Below are 19,826 nucleotides of genomic sequence, written 5' to 3' on the forward strand. Positions count from 1 at the left end.
CCCTGTTTAACACCAGAATATTACTGAATTAATGAATGTTAGATGAGATTCGCTAAGAGAGGAAATATCCCTGTAATTTTCATGAACAATTTTGATCTTGTGACTAACTATTTTTTTTTTTTCGAAACCGATACAATCAACTACTAGGATGTAACGACTCCCCCGTCGGTTCGTAGACTTACTAGTCTGAAATTAAGCAGTAGCACCCTTAGGAATTAGGTTGCGCAACGAAAGATCGTAAACCACATCTTCGACCTTCTTCACCTATTAATTGAGTTGAATTAGCTTATTGTCCTCATATACCCTCGAGTGTTAACTTACGCTGTACTTGATACCATCGCTGCGCTTGCGAAGAATGTCATTCTTCAAATTGAGCAGCTGGAATCCAGCAAAGAGCTCCTTAATGAAGTTGCTAATCTGGAGAGGACGGTCGAAGTCACCCAAGGTGACCGAGTTGACAGCAAGTCGTGCCTAAAACAGAAGAGTGAGTAGTGCCGTATCTGACAAGAAGGGAGGTGAAAATTACCAGTTCCTCGACCATGGAAATCAGAGCTAGAAGATACTCTTCAATTGTGAGGTGGAAGGCATCTTCTTCCTTCAAGTTGACGGGGACTATAGAACAGTCAGTTCCAATCACTGCTGGATCTCAATAGGGAGAACATACTTTCGAGGAACTTGCCCACGTCCTCGATTGTCATGAATGAGGTCGAGCTGGGTCCTTTGTGCTCCTGCAATCCACCGAGCCATGCACACAGCTCAATTGAGGCAACCTAATTGCATATGTTAATATAAAGTCAAGGGCAAACGGACCATAGACTAACCAGGTTCTGGAGCTCTCGTGTCCACAGGCCGTTATACTTGTAGAAGGGGTGCTTGTCAGCCACAGCCTTCAGGCGAGCAACTTCTTGCTTCTGGGCCAATATCTCGACAGTTGCATCTTCGAGCAAGCTCTTGACTATACCAAGTTAGATATAAGATACTTCGAAACGAGGCCATGTCCACTTTCAAATAAAAGAGGAAAGAGGCGCAATATTCAATTGAAAGATCAAAAAGCTTTCAACATAAATATTCACATACGTTGATCGCTTGGGGTAGAATGCGCCCGCGAGAGAGTAGCTTGAGTTGATCGTCCTATGGAAAACATCAGTTTCTACTCTGAAAATTAATTTCAAGTCTGGGAGCAGCCCTGTCAGAGGAGCTGGAAGATTTAGTGTAGGACAATAATATATAATACCTTTTCTCGAAAGACTTTGAACAATCTCGTGAAGCGACTGACATTTGAGTGTTAGCTGAGTCATGCGCGTTAAAGCCTTGATTGGGGTTCGGCTTGGCAAAGAATTTCAATGTTCGGAAAAGACGCGGACGCCGAAATACTCACATCACGAACGGCGCTCTCCTCGTCAATCTTGGTTTGGAGATCCTCGAAAATAACTTGATCGATCATTTTGGCGGGAAGAGAGTTGGAGAAAGTGGGAGTGCGAGCCGGGACGTTGAGGTTGAATTTCAAGGTGAAGTTGTTGCGGCGGATAGGAAGGCACGTCAAAATAAGGTCAAAATAAGGTCAAAATCCTTGGGATTTGGCATCAAAAAAACAGGTACTGGAGGTTTGACTGAAACTCAATTCATGAACTGAACATTTCGAAATTATATTTTATTGATCAAAATTGGATATATTGACATTCACCACAAGGATGTGGCTCCCAATAGCAGCAATACCCAGTTGATATTGATCAAACGTTGGGAGTCGGGACTAGAGATATTGCCGCATTGCCCAAGGTTGTTTCTAATTCTCATTTCAAGCTACCTGGTATTCCATATGGTCGCCGTTGAACCTTCAGTCCTCGAGCGATTGTGACTAACATCGCCTTCAAAAGTTAGAAATGCTCAGGCATATTGTCAGACGAGATATTCAAGCTCAATTCTGACGCGATTTCTTAATTCAGAAACAGCATGTCTCTTCATATGTGTAGCCTTGTACCTCTTTCCTCAGAAGCGCTTGTGATGATCGAATAGGTCTTCCGGAGTCTCAAGACTGAAAGACATGCCCAGACCATGGTCATATCGTGGACATGATCAAAATTGTAGAAAGTAGTCTCAATCGAGTCTTCTTTTGACCATGAAGGACGAATTTGAAGTCATTACCAAGACTTCATATATATTGCCGGGCCAAAACACTATGTCACTGCCAGTGAGGCTGCCAGTATGCAGTGCCTCAATTACAAGTGTACCATCTCATGTGCCGAAACTACTTGGGTATTCAGCTTCGGTCTCTAATCTTGCCGACGTGGAGTATATCATCATGGATAAGGCTTTAGGTGTCAGTCTATAGACTAGATGGTTGGATATGAGCAATTGTGAACAACACAAGCTATCATCAAGATTTGTTAAATTGAGAAAAAGCTTTTTGATCTTCCTTTTTGGTCTACTGGAAGCATTCATTTCAAGGAAGACATTCCTGCTCAACTTCAAGCCCCGCTCTATATAGTGAGCACAGAAAAAAAAAGCCATGACGCTGAGCTATGTTTCGTTGATTTAACTGTAGATTCTATGTTTTGATATGGGAAAAGGGCGGATCTAGATCCTAGCTGTGATCCATGCAAGTCTGCTTTGGGCTCTGAAGTTGGGATTATCACAAAATTCTGAACAAAAGCAACTCTCGTTCAACATAATAAAGTACTGAATCTATGGCAGGTGCAGATTGGAGTTACAAATGAGGACGGTTGGGTCAGCAATGATATTTTTTGACGAGGCTGTTCAAAAGTCAGTAGAACTTTAGACCTCTCCTAGAGCTAGTGCAGAGGGCGACGAGGATATTGCTCTTATGAAGAAGGGATAGCCATTCAGAGATCGCGAATTGATTGACTGATGACTGGAAGCTGTTGCTGTGGATAGTAGTGGCCGCAAGTGAAGTTGGAACAAGGTCTAAATAAGGTCTACGCACCACAAAACTAGCTTTGCTCGGCTCTCGGAAATACTTGGAGTGAGATGACCGGATGAATCATTAGTTATCACCGTATGGCATTATGGTGGAACTTCCAGGCTCCTTCAATACTCCATCTTCCATTTCAAGGTTGGTGAAGTAGCGAATTAGAGTCTTTGCTGCAGATCGTGCTCATCTGCAGCATCGCCGATACTTCTGGTTTCATCGACGAAGTCCGGAGGTCGGACTCTAAGGAGATCAAGAGTTACAATGTTTTCATGTTTTCAGAGTCCACACATTCAATAACTGACTTTGATTCTAAAAAGCTCTAAAAAAGCTCTCCATTTTCGGTGACTTCTCGGACAAACAAGTTGACAAATCTGTCAACCGCCATTCCCGGCGAGATAAATCAGTAGCGATAGCGGGTCGAATAGTCTGTGAAAATGGTCAGTAACTCAATCCGCTTCCACAATAGAGCAGAATTTTCATACCTTTGGGACTAACAACCAAACCACGTCCCTTCTTTGCGCCCTTGTAGACACATTCGATGATATCGATAAGTTCTTGCTTGTCATCGAGAATGAAGTTCAATTTATTATTATTTCCGGTACCGAAATCGCACATCATGTGCTTATTGCGGTAAAAGAACATGATCGACATAGGGTCGTAAAGTTCGTACATTTGGTTGAAATCCTTGACCTGGTCGATGTCGCAAACATAGATCGCTGCAAAGTCTAAACACAAAGGCGTGTTAGTGATATTGGTAGTGCATCTCTAGGGTTCAGAAAATACCCACTCTTGACCTTTTCTGCGATCTTGTACAGAACCTCATCCTGTAGCATGCCTGTGGTATGCGGTCAGCACTTAGTCTTGAGACAAACAAGGTGGGGTGATTACATTCTTCATCGTGGTCGCGTCCGAATCGGATAACCACGAGTCTATCCTCTTCACCGAGGATGGCCTGGTCAACGTGCCAGCCAGAATTCAAATGAGGGAGAACGATTGAACCCATGACAACGGTTGTAGAATCGAAATGTGTAGAAGGAAAGAATAATAATGTGACCTCATACGCTTATCTTAGGACCCACTATTAAAGTCACGTGGAAATGAAGTATCACGTGATGTTAATCACTGTCTGTTTAGCAGTGCGCTCTTGGCATAACTAACTACTCCGTACTGCGCTGTGCTTCTCCGTAGTTTTTAAATAAACATTATTTTAATGTTCGGCCCCACTAATTCAGTATTTGTTCATGTGATCACATAAATTGGAAATTACAATATGAGCAGATGACGTGTAGACATTTTAACTTGTGAAAGACTTCACTGTTCAGACGTATTCCTGTTTTCCTCATTTCTGCTGTCCCAATGATCGATCGGATATTTCTATGAATCAATCTTATGTTTTCTGCATCAGTGATTGCTCAGACCACGCCTCGACCGCATTGCAACGCATTCCTACTAATTCCTGAATAGGTTTAGTGCTGAGAAGATAATTATCGATAGATTATCATATTCACGGGGTAGTGCGGGGTCAATAGGCCAGACTATTGAGGATAAGCTCTTCCAAGGTTCCAGCCCATCCCATCCATCTTTCTTCCTCTAACCGCCCCTTACTGACCCGTGGAATTCTTCCTATTCTTCATCACTCCCAAGGTTGTATATAATAAACATGGGCTGGTTTGACAGTATGTAAAGTCTAACACTTGAGAAGTGACGCTCTAACTTGCTTTCAGATGATACCCCCGAGGCCAAGAGCCAAAAAATCGTCAATGTAAACAACCACCACAATGCGAAATGGACATTTGAGCTGCTCGGTGGTGCTGCTGCCTACGAAGCCATACAAGCATACGAAGACCATGAGGCTAGAGAAGGTAGGTCATCATAACTATCTTGCTAATACCGCAACGTCCGCTTATTTATCTGTCTACTTCAGGTAAGATTGAGGATCGCGTGAAGGCAAAGGAGTTTATCGCCACTGCCATCAGTGCTTACATTGCTCGCGAAGTTGAGTCCAAGGGCATTGACTACGTGGACCTGAACAAGGCGAAGTACCACGCTCAGCGCAGATGCGACATTCGTCTTTCTCACAGAGGCCGCTTTAAGCCATGAGAATTACAGGGGATATTGCGTGGAATAGGTTCAACACAATTTTATGATTTTATGAACTTCAAGACAATCGAGAGATTTCTTCGTGGCAAAAAGATCTTATTTTAGAGTACTAATGGTGCCATTGTGTGCTAGTATCACCTCCCGAGGTCGGGTAATTTCGGGCGGTTTGTCGGCATAGGCCCCCTCCAGGGCTGGAGCCATGTATATGGAGCGCTTAAGACGTGTACAATTAAGGGTTGCCTTTGGGCTGCCCTCATTATCCTAATGCATGGAGATTCAGGCCGTAAAAAAGTATGAGAGACAGAAAATTTACATTAGTAAATGTATGAGCCCTGCTCTCTTATACTAAGGCCTGTAAGTCACTCATTTCCTGTCAGGACCAGATATTCTCAATCTTTCTGGGGTCTAAATCATCTCGAGCATGCCTGAAATATCCAGGAAGCTTTTGTATCAGTCGCTGACCTAGGTAATGACATCTTCGTCTCGTTGACATATTTCCTGCATAGTACTCTGCAGGTAGCCCAAGCTTTCAACAAATGCATGCAGATATATTCCTTGTGAAATCGGAAGTATCGGTATTTTCAATCATTCAATCATTCAGTCATAGTATGGATGGTTTCTCAAGCGAGAGACGCTTTCTGCAGTCCAAGGTTACTAAAGACACAGCTACCCTCCTTCGTTTCATTTTCGAAAATTGTATCTGGGGTCCGAGAGAGCCTTGGCAGACATTTTTCTAAAGCATGTTACAATGAGCTAAACAAGGATAAGTCTTCGAATGGGACAAGGTTAATCAAAGTGGTGATCGGTCACAAGTAGAAGACTTAAGCACAGAGCTACATTCAATAGAGTGGGGGTGATCAGACTTCGGCATAAGCCGATACGAGGGGTAGACTAACTGCAGGCAGTTAACTATGTAACATCAAAATGTCCCCAAATTTGTGTCAAGTATGGTTCATACGATTGGTAGCTCCAGAGATACGTCTTGGAGATGCTGATGGTTGAGTGGGGATATAAAACACACGCAGGTTCATGAGTGAAGCTGATTATTGACAATTAATGGGTAGTTTCCGAAATATCTCCCTCCAACTCGACTGATTTTTGTATATCTGGGGGTTTTTGGTAGCATGTGTGGTAAAGACATGGGTAGTAGGTTATATGATGTGTGAAAGACTGATGGGTGACCAGCTGACTTGAATGGTTGCATGGAGATTCGGGTAGGTTTAGCAATATCAACTGACTAGCTACATGCAACCATCGAAGTTATAGTAACCCCGTTGAAGTCCCTTAATGCTGCACTGGTGGTGAAAGTCCAGTTATAGACATGGATACGGTATGCTTCATTCCGCCGACAATCTATGAGTGTATTGGCAAGAACTTTGCACAGCGAGATGAAGATCGAGTCTTCAATTCGTGAATCAAAGTGATAAACCTCCAAGGTTTCAAGCAGCAAGAACTGCGACAGAAATATTATGTGGGCGAGTTTCAAGTGGATGTTCCTAGTAAGTTTGAGCCCTTTTATTATTCTTCTTCTTTCAGTTCTTTTCAGTAAGAAGCGTACAGCCTTCCATGTTTCGAACACAGAGCGGCTCTTTTGAACCCTAATCACATGATGCGCTATTCCGACGTGAATAGCGCGTAAATAATCCGTCTTGCAACTGATCAGGTGATAGATACTAGAAGTTTATAATACTAGTATAGAGGACATATGGTCGTCGATCTTTCTGTCTGGAAGGTTCGATGCGAACTCAGCAAATATAGCGGTCTTTGAAAAGACAGCCTGTCCTCTGTAGATATCTATCTATTTGCTATGGAGAGTACAATGCTTCTAGCAGTCCGTCTAAGGTCAAGTTGTTAGGAAATATTGACAGTAAGACTTATTCTCAACCTCCGCTAGTGTCCGTCATAATGCTATGGTTTGGGTCTAGTTGAATACTAGAGGTTATTATCCTTAGGAAGTTTATCAAGGTTTGTGACCACGAAATGCACAAGACTGGTAGATAGACTACTAATATCAGCACTCAACCAAATTGTAAACATCTCAGCAGTGCCTTCGCGACCCGAACCCGTGTCCCGTGTTCGGGTGCGCACCACCGGTTCCGACACTTTTAGGTACTTTCACCGGTTCCAACACTTTTGAACATTATACTATAACTCTCAATTCTCTCTTAATTCTACCTATTCTTCTAGGCATTCGCGTCGTAACTGTTCAAAATAAAGCATATCTCTCTCTATCGCTACCATTAAGCTTGGATTATGTTCCTGAACCTGCTCCTGAACCTGTTTTTTTTTTCTTTTATTTTACCTGCTTCTTCTGTTTTATAGCTTCTTCTTTTGTTTTCCTAGCTATAGTTGAGCGATTTGCGTCACGCACAGTTAAAGTTTCCTCCTGTATATCATTCAAAGCCTTATTAACTGGTTTTTGTTGAGATTTCGCGGTCGCCCTCTTTTTAACGCGGTCATAGAGGGTGATTCGTTTGACACCATATTCGCGCGCAATCTTCGAGATATTTGATTTTCTTTTTCGCGTTTGGCAGCTTCAAAGGCCTTAGGAAGGCGGGATTCAGTAGATTTGTCGGTATTAGGCATGGTGGGTAGAGGATATTGCTCTTGATGATAATGTTCAAAAGTGTCGGAACCGGTGGTGCACACCGATTGGGTGTGCTCTTAGCACTGCTATCTGTGTCTTATCAGCACACTAAACACGTGTTTCCCGTGTTTATTGTGCACAGATATTACCAAAGGAGCCTAGCTCCCCACTACCCCACTACAGCTATAGCTTCCACTTCTCCATCCTTTCTAGATCAGAAAATATTCAAAACTTTTAATCTTCTTTCATATTCAGAACTACGAGGCTCAGAACTTTTAGTCACCATGGAGGTCTCTTCAAATTTTCCCTCCTCGGACTTAGAAGTTTCAGAAGGCCACTCGCTTAAAAGCTCGATCTATAAGAACATCAAGTCGTCTCCCATCAGCAATATTTTGGAACCCCCGCAAACCCAATTTCTTCTGGATGAGGATGAAAAGTTCTCGCTAGCCAAAATTACCTCCGCTAAAAAGGCACTTAAGGTGCTTATGAAAGCAAAAATCATCGACGGCAGGGAGTTTGTTGTGTTGACTGGCCTGACGCCAACACTAGTCAACTCACTTTGGAACCTGCTCAGCATGGAGTACCCCAAAATCCGCAAATCATCAGACCCCCGCAAAGGCATCCTCGAGCTTAAGGTGCCCACCTGGATGCATGAAGAGGTCCATGATTGGCTATGGATTTGCCGCGAAATGTGGAATGAGCAGAACTTGCTCACCGTCAATGAAAAACGGGATTTGCGAATGCTACCATCACCAGCTGTTGATCTACGGGGCCCCGCAAAAATTGCCGCTGCCCCGAAAAAAGAACCCGATACCGCAATTATCTCATTACGCGCTCCCCCGTCCGCCGTTGGCAAAAGCCCAATCCCAAGCATAATGGTGGAGACCGGATACTCCCAAGGGTACACCAGCCTGCAAGAAAACATGCGACGAATCTTCTGGGGAGGCTCCCCGGAAATCCAGCTAGTGGTGATTGTGAAATTCACGAAGCTAGCCCATACAGTAAAGGGTCGGATCGAATTCTGGAGAAGAGACGCGACAGGAACTCCTGTCAAAGATGAGGAGCGGACAATCTTCCCAGCACCTATCATTCCTCAACCAACCCTTTCCTTCACTCGCGCTGAGCTGTTCGGCCCAGCCTTCCTCTTCCCAAACCGAAATCCTAATGACGCCTTCCCTCTGGACCTCGATGAACTACGCCGATCGATCACTATTTTCTTATCTCACAAAGGGCTGGTGCCAGCCTGATTCGCTATGGGGCATTGTATTTTTATGAACTCTGTATTTGTATATTTTTTTTCTACTGTATGATGATTTTTTGCTATATGATTAGCAATTGAATGTTACCCTCTTGTACTATTATAGTACTCTCTCTTATAATCATAGCATCTCTTAATTCCTCTCGACAAATTCAGTAGTCGGTTTCTTCAAGTTAATAGTGGCTCTCATATCCATCTGTTCGCTTAAATCCCTTCAAATTTTGTGAGTTCTGCTTCGAGGGCGACTAGACATGTTGATGGGTTGGGTTTTGGCCCCAAATGGGGTTTTTTGGGTAGTCACATGATAGTGCGGCTGAGGTATCTCTAAGGTTTGGACTTTTACTTTACCCAGCACCCTTAAGATAAACATAACACTTCCACGTTACCCTGATAATGTCTTCAGTCACCTTTCAAGGTGGTTCAAACTCAGGGCTCCAAGTAGGGATTCATCATGGTCCAATTTATCATTCCGCGGGTAGATTCCACAAGATCCTATTCCATTCATTCAATTGATGATGACCTAGAGCAACCTGAAACCCCACCAGCCCCGGTTTTCACTGTTCCATTTCGTCGCGACCTAGACTTTGTCAGTCGTGGGACACTACTTGATCAATTACATGAAAAAGGCTCAGTACCTGGATCTCGCATCGCATTAGTCGGCCTAGGCGGCGTTGGGTAAGTTAAAGAAGAATAGCGTGCGAATTCTCAATTCCTAAGAACTAAGTAGGAAATCGCAACTGTCTATCGAGTACTGTCATCGAGTTCGACATGAATCTGCTGAGACGTGGGTGTTTTGGATCCACGCCAGTAACAAGATTCGGTTCGAACAGAGCTGCCGAGAGATTGCCGACCGAGTCAAGATCCCCGGCCGGCAGAATCCCCAGGCAAATATCTTCAAACTCCTTTGCCATTGGCTACAGGATGAGAAGCACACTTGGGTTCTTGTCCTTGATAATCTTGATGATGATCAATTTCTTCATGAAACTCCACAAGTATCAGATGGTCAAAGTAAGACACTTACGCGATCGATTTGGGCATATTTTTCGCAAATATCAAGAGGCTCTATCGTTATTACAAGTCGGAGTAGGCGCGTGGCCATACAATTAGTAGAAGAGGAGGAAATCATTTCAGTTGAGCCGATGGATGAGACCCAAGCATTTGCACTTTTAGAGAAAAAGCTTGGCACCCTAACACAAAGAGAGGACATCGTTCAACTGATTACAGCACTCGAGTTTATGCCGCTTGCGATTGTGCAAGCAGCGGCCTATATAAAGCAAAGGGCGCCACGACAGTCAGTGCGACAGTATCTCGAAAATTTCCAGAGAAGTGACCAGAATAAGATCACTCTCCTTAATAGTGAAGGCGGCCATCTCCGCCGAGACACAGAGGCTAAGAACTCAATTATTATCACATGGCAAATTTCTTTTGATTATATTCAAAGAATCAAGCCATCATCGGCTGATTTGTTATCTTTTATGAGCTTCTTCGATCGCCAAGGGATTCCAGATCATCTACTTCGACAGAACAAGGAACAACAAAATACGAAAATCGAAAGTTGTGATCAAGAGGAGAGCGAAAGTGAAACTGAGAAGTTCGAAGCACTTGAAGACGATATATTAGTACTAAGAGACTTTTCTATGATTTCTGTTAGTACCGATGGAAAGAGCTTTGAGATGCACCGACTGGTCCAGCTATCTATGCAACAATGGCTCAAGACGCATAAACTATACGAAAGATGGCAAGGAAAATTCATACAGCGTCTTCATGATAATTTTCCGAATAGCGAGATCGAGAACTGGCCGACCTGTCAACTGTTATTCCCTCATGTGCTATGTGCTATGAAGCAACAACCAAAGACGGAGTCTCTGTTGGAAGATTGGGCTTCTTTATTATATAGCTCGACATACTTTGCATGGGTACAGGGGAATTTCCTCGATGGTAAAAGAATGGCAGAGGGGTCAAGCCAAGCGAGGAAAGAGTTGTTAGGCCATGAAAACCCGAAGACTCTTGATAGTTTGTCGACGCTAGGGTTAGCACTAATACTTGGGGGCAAATGGAAGGACGCTGAAGAGCTCCAGGTGCAGGTCATGGATACCAGTAAGCGGGTGCTTGGGCCAGAGCATCCTGATACTCTGACCACTATGGCCAACCTAGCAGTGACCTACAGGAACCAAGGGAGATGGAAGGAAGCCGAAGAGCTCGAGGTGCAGGTCTTGGACACTAGTAAGCGGGTGCTTGGGCCAGAACATCCTGATATTCTGACCAGTATGGCCAACCTAGCAGCGACCTACTGGAACCAAGGACGATGGAAGGAAGCCGAAGAGCTCGAGGTGCAGGTCATGGATTCTCGCAAGCGGGTGCTTAGGCCAGAACATCCTGATACTCTGACCAGTATGAACAACCTTGCAGCAACCTACATAAAACAAGGACGATGGAAGGAAGCTGAAGAGCTCGAGTTGCAGGTCATGGATTCTCGCAAGCGGGTGCTTAGGCCAGAACATCCTAATACTCTAACCAGTATGAACAACCTTACAGCAACCTACATAAAACAAGGACGATGGAAGGAAGCTGAAGAGCTCGAGGTGCAAGTCTTGGACACTAGTAAGCGGGTGCTTGGGCCAGAACATCCTGATACTCTGACCAGTATGAACAACCTTGCAGCGACCTACCGGAACCAAGGGAGATGGAAGGAAGCCGAAGAGCTCGAGGTGCAAGTCTTGGACACTAGTAAGCGGGTGCTTGGGCCAGAACATCCCGATACTCTGACCAGTATGGCCAGCCTAGCAGCGACCTACCGGAACCAAGGGAGATGGAAAGAAGCCGAAGAGCTCGAGGTGCAGGTCTTGGATACCCGCAAGCGGGTGCTTGGGCCAGAGCATCCTGATACTCGGAGTAGTATGGCCAGCCTAGCAGCGACTTACTGGAACCAAGGACGATGGAAGGAAGCTGAAGAGCTCCAGGTGCAGGTCTTGGATACCCGCAAGCGGGTGCTTGGGCCAGAACATCCTGATACTCTGACCAGTTTGGCCAGCCTAGCAGCGACCTACTGGAACCAAGGACGATGGAAGGAAGCTGAAGAGCTCGAGGTGCAGGTCTTGGACACTAGTAAGCGGGTGCTTGGGCCAGAACATCCTTCTACTCTGACCAGTATGGCCAACCTAGCAGCGACCTACTGGAACCAAGGACGATGGAAGGAAGCTGAAGAGCTCGAGTTGCAGGTCATGGATACCAGTAAGCGGGTGCTTGGGCCAGAACATCCTGATACTCTGAGCAGAATGAACAACCTTGCGTGCACCATGGATTCATTAGGCGAACACGCCGCTGCTTCGCAATTAATGACAGAATGTATCCGACTACGCAGCCAAGTACTAGGCCCTGATCACCCACAGACCCTTTCCTCGATATCTTCTTTTAATAGTTGGCGTGCTCAAACTGGCGGAAATCGCAGAAGAGCAATATTCTCTCGCCTCTTCCGCAAAAAGTAGAGTTGAGTATTTTTCCGGAAAGCGGCTTTTCGTTCATAGGCGAGAAAACAAAAATTTCTATTACCAGTACACACCATAGCATTCCATTACTTAATGATAGTAATTCATGCACTGATTTTCAATCGATAGAAATGGAATGAGATGTATTGCCAAGACCTGAATTGATACAATGGAATTCTCAGAAATGAGTATTTTACACTCTGTATTTATGAACTTGTGGTTCATATATAACTAGAGAAAGAAAATGTGCGTTTAGCATGGAAGCCAATTTCGAATCTTACTGTACCACATTTCACACCAAATTCTATACCGCCTTTTATCATCACCCTTTCCAGGTTATATCATGGAAGGAGGCTGAAGAGCTTGAGGTGCAAGTGATGGAGAACCGTAAGCAGGCGCTTGGCCCAGCACATCCTGACACACTGAGCAGCATGATCATCCTAGTATTAATATACTAGAGACAGGGACGATTGAAGGGGGCTGAAGAGCTCGAGGTGCAGTCTATGGTGATCAGCAAGCAGGTGCTTCATAGATAGAATGGTCAATAAACTCAAGGAGATAGTTGAAGACTACCAATACAGTTTCTTCTCCAAGCGATCGGACAAGCCGAAGCGGTTGATGAAAAAGAGGTTCGCATCAACCGGGGGTAGTGTAAGCCCAGTGACACAGTGCGCCCAGCATGCGCAAGCACAGAGGCTGGTCGCTAATATCAAAAATAAGGATAATCAATGTGTTTTCCATTGGAAAACTTTCAGAGATTAAACTGAAAAGAACAGATACTACACTTGATCTAAGCCAATTGGCAAAGAGAGCTGAAGAAGAAAAAGAAGAAGAGGAAGGGATGTGGGAAGTTGGGGGTTTATAAAAGGAGAGACTACGCACAGACCCCGTATTCATTGGATGACTCATTCAATATTGGCCAATAAAGTCACTCTCCTTCCGCTGTCCGCCTTTTCTGCTACAGCCTCCATAATTACTTTGTCCGAGAAAAAGGAATAGCCAATTAAAACTGGCATCCCGACATATTGGCACCTACGGTAGGGTTGAAACCATATCGCTATAAAATATCTTTTATTACATTGGTCTATATTGGGCGGCAGTGTATAATTTCAGTAAGTATGTCTAAGTACTAACATCACCATCAGGGCAGACCGTCGTAGCAAATTCCGCACTCCCACTGTGTAGGAGTTGCTCTTGGAGGAGATTGCCCTAGCTTCTTTCTTATTTTTCTCTGTTCATTACACCATATACAGCTTCTTTTCCCTGGAAGTCTCTTAACCCTATGAACTATACCGGCTTTCTGTGGCTCAAGCTCTGCTGCACCAAACTTGAAGAGCAGTAAATAGAGCTGCTTACGAAATTTTTCCCGGGTAATGAGATCCTTCTTGAGAGTGGGTAGTTTCTTCACTTCAATTATTGATTTCGTACATCTCATTCACACCCAAAAAAGACAGTAATCTTTATCAGCTGTACCAAATAGCTTATGTTTCTGAGTAATAGGCCTCTGGGGTATCTTGAGAGTATGCCGAGGAATCATCAAGTCGTCAATAGCAACATCACTTAATGGAAGCCAGTATTTCAAAGATGCAGCACGAATTAGATCCGCTAAGAATTCTATTTCATGCTCTCATATATGTGATTCCCGGAATCCTAGCTTTTTCCAGCATTTTGTTTACTCTGATCTGGATTAGAGAAATGGAAAAAATATTAATTTGCTGAAAGCGGCTAAGTGAGATGTAGTCAGGAGGAAGGTGATGTGGCTTCTCTTTTTAGACCAAAGCTCCTCTTTAGCAGTATGTTTCGATGTATGTACCCCAATATAAATGAAACGGTGATAAGTATCTTCACCTCGCTGGTGCTGTTGGTTTCCATGGTCATGCGTGAGGCTCTCTCCTGAGTTGCCATATACTTATCACTATTATTAGATTGTAATAAGGAAATTATCAGGTTTTAAGAGTACATAAAGGAGATTAGAGAATTTATATCAATCCTAGCAGGGAAATTGGTCTTCGCATCAAAAGAGAGTATCTTAATAGGCTCAAAATTCGCGTTCAGCTTACTGCCTGGCTTCAATTCATTCAGACCAAGGTCGCCTGGGTCGATTGGTGGAGATGATCGGATTACCAATGTAGAAGGAGCTATAGATGAGCTAATGAAGAAAAAACCTTCAAATTCCATGTAGAAACTGGTTATATAGTTGAGTCGGTTGCAAGCAAGACATAGTAGATAATAATTGCCAATAGTTTGTTTCATTGGTTGTAGCGGAGACCATGATCACTAGACTATAAGAGCCCTAGCCCTAGAACTTTCCAAAATAGGTCTAGTTTACCCACACCCCTCGTAAAATTTTGCGTTATCGAGGAGGCTCCACTGTATCTGATCTTCTTCCGACCATCCCTCTCATCGGCGCAGGATATTCACCTCTTTGCGACCTCATCCCTATACCTCATCCATCATCAAAAATGGCTCCCGTCGCTGCTGTACGTTGAATACCATTCTAATCGCTTTGCTGTTCCCCCGAACATGGTCAAGTCTACAGCAGACATGTCACTATCGACGATGGAAGACCGACGCCGGATGTTGAAAAATACTTCAGCGCCGATTTCATTGTCTTGAATGCACGTCGTGCTGATAGACTACCAACTCGGGACTCAACAGGAGCAGTAGGCTAACTCGTTTTCTCCCCGGTTATAGAAAGGCCGCAAGGCCCAGAAGGTTACCCAGAAGGTACGTTTCCTGCAATTCACAATTGACTTTCAATCGAGACACCAGACCTAACAATGATCTCCAGTTCGTTATCAACGCTTCCCAGCCCGCCAGCGACAAGATTTTCGATGTCTCCGCCTTCGAGAAGTTCCTCCACGACCGCGTCAAGGTCGAGGGCCGTGTTGGCAACCTCGGTGATGACGTTGTCATCTCCCAGGTTGGCGATGGCAAGATCGAGGTCGTTGCCCACATCCCCTTCTCTGGTCGCTACCTCAAGTACCTGTGAGTTTTTTGCCTACGCCAAACCTTACCACCTTGCATCCAGAACTGACCACATTTTTCTCGCTTTGCAGGACCAAGAAGTACCTCAAGAAGCAGCAGCTCCGTGACTGGCTCCGTGTCGTCTCCACCTCCAAGGGTGTCTACGAGCTCCGCTTCTACAACGTCGTTAACGATGAGAATGAGGAGGATGAGGAGTAAATATACTCTCTGACTATGGAAATAGACTAGCACTAGCCCTTAAATGCGGCTGTGAAAAAGTTCATACCCACTTCGCCTTTCATTCTTCCCCATTTAGACAGTAAATCATTTGCAGGAGTCCGATGTTGGTAGCAGTGTAAAATGTACAACCTACAGCATAACAACAGCGTTAAATAGTTCGTGTTAAAACTCCTGACGATATGGCATTGCTAAGATATCCTCGCTCAAATAGTAGTACATCTGAATGGTATTACAGAAATAATTCTCGGCCTCATCATATGATTCGCGTATTTGCCCAGAAGGTTTACTTCGACTTGGGCTTTGTCAGTCGACCCCTATGCAACTCCATTTTCAAATCTTCCTCTCCCTGCCCAGGCGGTGCGACCAATTCACCCTTAACAAATGTCCAGCCCTGATTCTGCAGACGTTTCCAGATATCTCGCACCTTGACTCTCACGAGATCGCCTGTTGCGATTGAATCCTCCTTCGAATCATGACCCTGCTGGCCTCCCATCTGAATCTCGCGATCCAGGAACTTGTAAGCAAGAAACTTCAGTTTGTGTCGGGAGGGAAGAGGTCCTGCTGGATAAAGAATCACTGTATCGATTACAGTAGGATGAATTATTCGGCAGGCATTGAGGTCATTTTCAATTGCGTGGCCGATCAGCGGTGTGTCGGGTTGGAGAAGTTTGAAAAGAAGATCTCGTGCTGCAGCAGGAGATTCAACAACCTGTAGAGAGCTCGGTTTCCCCTCCCCACCGATTGGAGTGCCATATGGTCTGGCGGAGGCATAGTGCTCAGGAAATACACCCGAGTAGCGTGAATTCAGGTCCAAGACTTCGCCAAAGGGTCTAACTAGAATATCCAGTAGCTCGCGGTTCTCTGGCCAGCTGACAGCAGTGAGTCGAATTAGTTCCAGGCCCAGTGTCGTATAGCCCATTTCACAATCGAAAGATACAGGCTCGAGGGATCCTTTGTCGGGCTGGGTCGGTGTAGTCTCGAATGGAAGTACAGCCGAGAGAAATTTGACTTCTGAAATCTTGAAGACATGGTCATTGGCTTTTGTACAGCCAGATGAGGTGCTCACTGGTTCATTGCAACATGGATAGATTGGACCCGATGAACCGGTTACCGTGTCGGTTTTCTTGCGAAGAGGATAAGTTGGCCGAGAAGGATGATGAGTACACAGACCACCGCCGGTCAGGGCTCCATCCTCGCGGCGACCAGGGAAAACCTGAAAGCGTCCGCCACACCGGTCACATTTCTCCCAGCCCTTACAATAGGCGATTGTCTCCTTAGCGGTCTCAACTTCGGCTGCACTCGGGGCTTTGGTGTTATAGCCAAACTCTTCGAGGCCTGCCAGGGGTGTGATCAACATTTTCACGAGAGCAATCTCTTCACTTTTGCTGAGACCAGTTTCAATGGGTTTTGGTGCTTCATTGATTTTCGATTGAATTGGCTTCGTTTTGTAGTACCGCTTATAGAGGTGATCCATAACCTCTTCGGCCCATTCCTTAAGATTCATTCGCGTCAATTTCAAAACCCGAGACCTGATAATGTTGCTGTATAGACTTTGTTTAGCGGCCCTTTCCTCTTCGTCGAGTGCCATGATGACAAGCTCATTTTCGGAAAGGATGAGGCTTTTGTTTGTGTTATTCTTGTCCTTCTTCAGCTTCTCGTTCATTGTCGACATTGCCCAATGAACCTTATTCAAAATTGTTGTCCGAACAGAATGTGGAGCTGGCGACTTGGGTATCATGCGAGGATTGAGGTTTTCTTTGGGTGCCTTGCGAGGAGGGTGTTTCAAGGAGTCGTCGACATCAGGTGATGCAACTGTGTCTATCTTTGTTGGGTTCGAGGCAGGCGCTTTGCTCTTCGTGGTAGACGGAGTGGTATTTGAGCTTGGAGGCTTGACCTCTGGCCAGATAGAATTTGGAACCTTCTGTCGTTTGGGTGGTTGTTCAATGGCATTATTTGGTTTCTCTACGGAGGTTGAAGCGCGTTTCAAGGCCTTGGGTTGACTGTTAACGGACGTAAAATCAATACCATACCATAACTACCATACCATAGGTAGACTGTTATCCTTGTGCGAGAACACGCATGTTAAGAGAGAGCATTGTGTGCTCTGTGGACAAGGCACTTGCTCAAACAAGCCACCTGGTCTGAACATTGTGGGCAAGGTTGGAAATCTAGCAAAGCGCAAAGAGTTGGGAGGTTTAGGCGGGAGGAGACCCGCGGCCACCTTAAAGCACTGCAAGCTCGATGGAGTCGCTAATTAATTTGTCGATTTGCAAAATGCTTTTTTAATGTGAGATCAATGGGCAGACTTGAATATGCCACCAAATATTGCAAAATGGAGAAGAATCAGCTAATAGGAAGAGGAGCTGAAGAGTGACGATGCAAAGCAAACAAAGTGGGTCCTAGAATATCAGGTGACCCCTTATCGGTTTATCTCCAGGGACTTATCGGTTTTAAGCAGGTCTTGTCAAAATCCGATCAGCCCAAAATATTCTAGGCCGGGATCGGTGCAATAAATTGACGGAAAGTTTCAAGGGAAAGAGTTAGTGGCTTTACACGTGCTCTAGTGGAGATATTTTTGGAGAGAAAAGGAGCTTGACTAAGCCGAGTCCGATCGATCTCGGACCCAGCTAGACAGTTAACTCCGAACGCCTCTTTCGTCTCAGTCCAGCTTTATAAGTCAGCCCCTAGCAGCTTAAAATCCATCTTACCTTACCATTTACGTTTAACACAGTCTTCTTCAAACCAACCTTGGATTCAAGAAGCAATGTCCGAGTCTCAGACTACATCTGATCACCTATGTGTCCTAGTGCATGGGTAGGCTCCCTTACGTCACTTATCGAGCTAGGCTGACTTGTTCCTTTTACAGACTCTGGGGTAATCCGGCGCATCTGGAATATGTGGCCTCTACACTACGAGAAAGATATGGAGAAACTGGCCTACATATCTTATCCGCCAAAGGAAATGATGGAAATATGACTTATGATGGAATAGAAGTGGGTGGCGAGCGATTGATGCATGAGATTGAAGACACTCTGGAAGCCTTGGAAGCAAAGGGACAGACAATTAAAAGATTGAGTATTGTTGGATACTCCCTCGGGGGCTTAGTATCTCGATATGCTATCGGTTTGCTCCAAGCTCGAGGCTTGTTGGATAAGTTGGAACCAGTGAACTTCACTACCTTTGCCACGCCGCATGTGGGTGTAAGAACACCCGCACACAATAACACCACAAACCATGTATGGAATTGGATGGGATCACGAATTCTGTCCATGTCTGGTCAACAGATGTTCCTGGAGGATTCCTTCCGGGACACCAGACGACCCCTGCTCAGTATTATGGCAGACCCGGACAGCATCTTCATCCAAGGTCTAAGGAAATTTCGCAACCGATCAGTCTATGCCAATCTTGTTAATGACCGCTCTGTGACATTTTGGACTGCTTCCTTCTCAAAGGTTGATCCCTTCCAACATCTAAATGGTGTAAATATCAAGTATGTCCCGGGCTACGACCAAGTCATCGTTGATCCCGATCAGTATCTTCTACCCTTCACACCAAAGGAACGTGAATCACTTATTTCCAGGATTCGGAAAGGAGGAAAAAAGTTTGCGAACGAGATGCCTTTCTATTTGCTCATCCTTCTCCTGGCTGGACCCGCTGCAACAATATTCCTTGCCTACTCTGGCGTACAATCGGTCCGCAGCCGGAACCGGATTCGACTGCACAGAGAGGGAGATAATGGTATACTCTTTGGAAAATACAGAGTACCTCTACTTGTTCAGAACGCTCAACATGTCATGGAAGAGGTATTTGAGAATGTCAATGCTCGACAGGAGCCAGAATATCTCTCCAGTACCGATGCCGAGGCTTCCGATTCTTCCTTAGCGAAGGCCGACACAAACACCCTAAGCAGAAAGAAATCAAGCGAGCGTGCTCCGCCGCCTTACTCTCTCGGAACCGAAGATACTTCCAAGTTCCCACGACTTGCTTTGACACCTGAGCAATCTGCTATTGTTGACTCGCTCAATGATGTTGGTTTCCATAAATACCCCGTTTATATACATAATCACCGACACAGCCATGCAGCTATCATTGTTAGAATGGAGCAAGAGAGTTTCGCAGAGGGCAAAATAGTCATGAAGCACTGGCTCGATAACGAGTTTGTTAACTGATGGCAACAGCTGTGAACTTTCTGGTGATGACGTACACTCAGCATGGTTGCATAATGTTTGGGCAGATTTATTATTAGATTTCAAGGTTGGA

The 19,826-nt window shown here is 44.9% G+C and overlaps 8 protein-coding genes across 8 annotated transcripts; 5 read left to right on the plus strand and 3 right to left on the minus strand.

Annotated features, from left to right (window-relative positions):
* Nucleotides 1–192: 192 nt before the first annotated feature.
* On the minus strand, nucleotides 193–1,444 carry N7495_007937 (translin; the record flags this gene model as incomplete). Its single annotated transcript, XM_057210588.1, has 8 exons — nucleotides 193–264; nucleotides 322–471; nucleotides 527–612; nucleotides 665–770; nucleotides 822–955; nucleotides 1,078–1,131; nucleotides 1,235–1,271; nucleotides 1,379–1,444. 8 exons carry the CDS (start codon nucleotides 1,442–1,444, stop codon nucleotides 193–195), a joined length of 705 nt encoding a protein of 234 aa, XP_057060131.1.
* Nucleotides 1,445–3,329: 1,885 nt separating this feature from the next.
* On the minus strand, nucleotides 3,330–3,932 carry N7495_007938 (DIM1 family thioredoxin-like protein; the record flags this gene model as incomplete). Its single annotated transcript, XM_057210589.1, has 4 exons — nucleotides 3,330–3,355; nucleotides 3,412–3,654; nucleotides 3,717–3,764; nucleotides 3,818–3,932. 4 exons carry the CDS (start codon nucleotides 3,930–3,932, stop codon nucleotides 3,330–3,332), a joined length of 432 nt encoding a protein of 143 aa, XP_057060132.1.
* Nucleotides 3,933–4,589: 657 nt separating this feature from the next.
* Nucleotides 4,590–5,029, plus strand: N7495_007939 (DUF3759 domain-containing protein; the record flags this gene model as incomplete). The annotated part of the gene is made up of 3 exons (XM_057210590.1): nucleotides 4,590–4,605; nucleotides 4,654–4,791; nucleotides 4,854–5,029. 3 exons carry the CDS (start codon nucleotides 4,590–4,592, stop codon nucleotides 5,027–5,029), a joined length of 330 nt encoding a protein of 109 aa, XP_057060133.1.
* Nucleotides 5,030–7,900: 2,871 nt separating this feature from the next.
* On the plus strand, nucleotides 7,901–8,863 carry N7495_007940 (uncharacterized protein; the record flags this gene model as incomplete). Its single annotated transcript, XM_057210591.1, has 1 exon — nucleotides 7,901–8,863. One exon carries the CDS (start codon nucleotides 7,901–7,903, stop codon nucleotides 8,861–8,863), a length of 963 nt encoding a protein of 320 aa, XP_057060134.1.
* A 462-nt stretch (nucleotides 8,864–9,325) lies between these two features.
* On the plus strand, nucleotides 9,326–12,359 carry N7495_007941 (tetratricopeptide repeat protein; the record flags this gene model as incomplete). The annotated part of the gene is made up of 2 exons (XM_057210592.1): nucleotides 9,326–9,549; nucleotides 9,602–12,359. The coding sequence occupies 2 exons, from the start codon at nucleotides 9,326–9,328 to the stop codon at nucleotides 12,357–12,359; spliced, it is 2,982 nt and encodes a 993-aa protein (XP_057060135.1).
* A 2,462-nt stretch (nucleotides 12,360–14,821) lies between these two features.
* N7495_007942 (60S ribosomal protein eL22) lies at nucleotides 14,822–15,545 on the plus strand (the record flags this gene model as incomplete). The annotated part of the gene is made up of 4 exons (XM_057210593.1): nucleotides 14,822–14,839; nucleotides 15,054–15,086; nucleotides 15,151–15,347; nucleotides 15,419–15,545. 4 exons carry the CDS (start codon nucleotides 14,822–14,824, stop codon nucleotides 15,543–15,545), a joined length of 375 nt encoding a protein of 124 aa, XP_057060136.1.
* Nucleotides 15,546–15,849: 304 nt separating this feature from the next.
* Nucleotides 15,850–17,715, minus strand: rex3 (putative RNA exonuclease Rex3; the record flags this gene model as incomplete). Its single annotated transcript, XM_057210594.1, has 2 exons — nucleotides 15,850–17,556; nucleotides 17,611–17,715. 2 exons carry the CDS (start codon nucleotides 17,713–17,715, stop codon nucleotides 15,850–15,852), a joined length of 1,812 nt encoding a protein of 603 aa, XP_057060137.1.
* Nucleotides 17,716–18,330: 615 nt separating this feature from the next.
* On the plus strand, nucleotides 18,331–19,735 carry N7495_007944 (lipase ROG1 family protein; the record flags this gene model as incomplete). The annotated part of the gene is made up of 2 exons (XM_057210595.1): nucleotides 18,331–18,380; nucleotides 18,433–19,735. The coding sequence occupies 2 exons, from the start codon at nucleotides 18,331–18,333 to the stop codon at nucleotides 19,733–19,735; spliced, it is 1,353 nt and encodes a 450-aa protein (XP_057060138.1).
* Between the last annotated feature and the right edge of the window lie 91 nt (nucleotides 19,736–19,826).

This window comes from Penicillium taxi, assembly GCF_028828555.1.
Source record: "Penicillium taxi strain IBT 34144 chromosome Unknown utg000005l_segment0_segment0, whole genome shotgun sequence".
In the NCBI taxonomy this organism is placed as follows: Eukaryota; Fungi; Ascomycota; class Eurotiomycetes; order Eurotiales; family Aspergillaceae; genus Penicillium; species Penicillium taxi.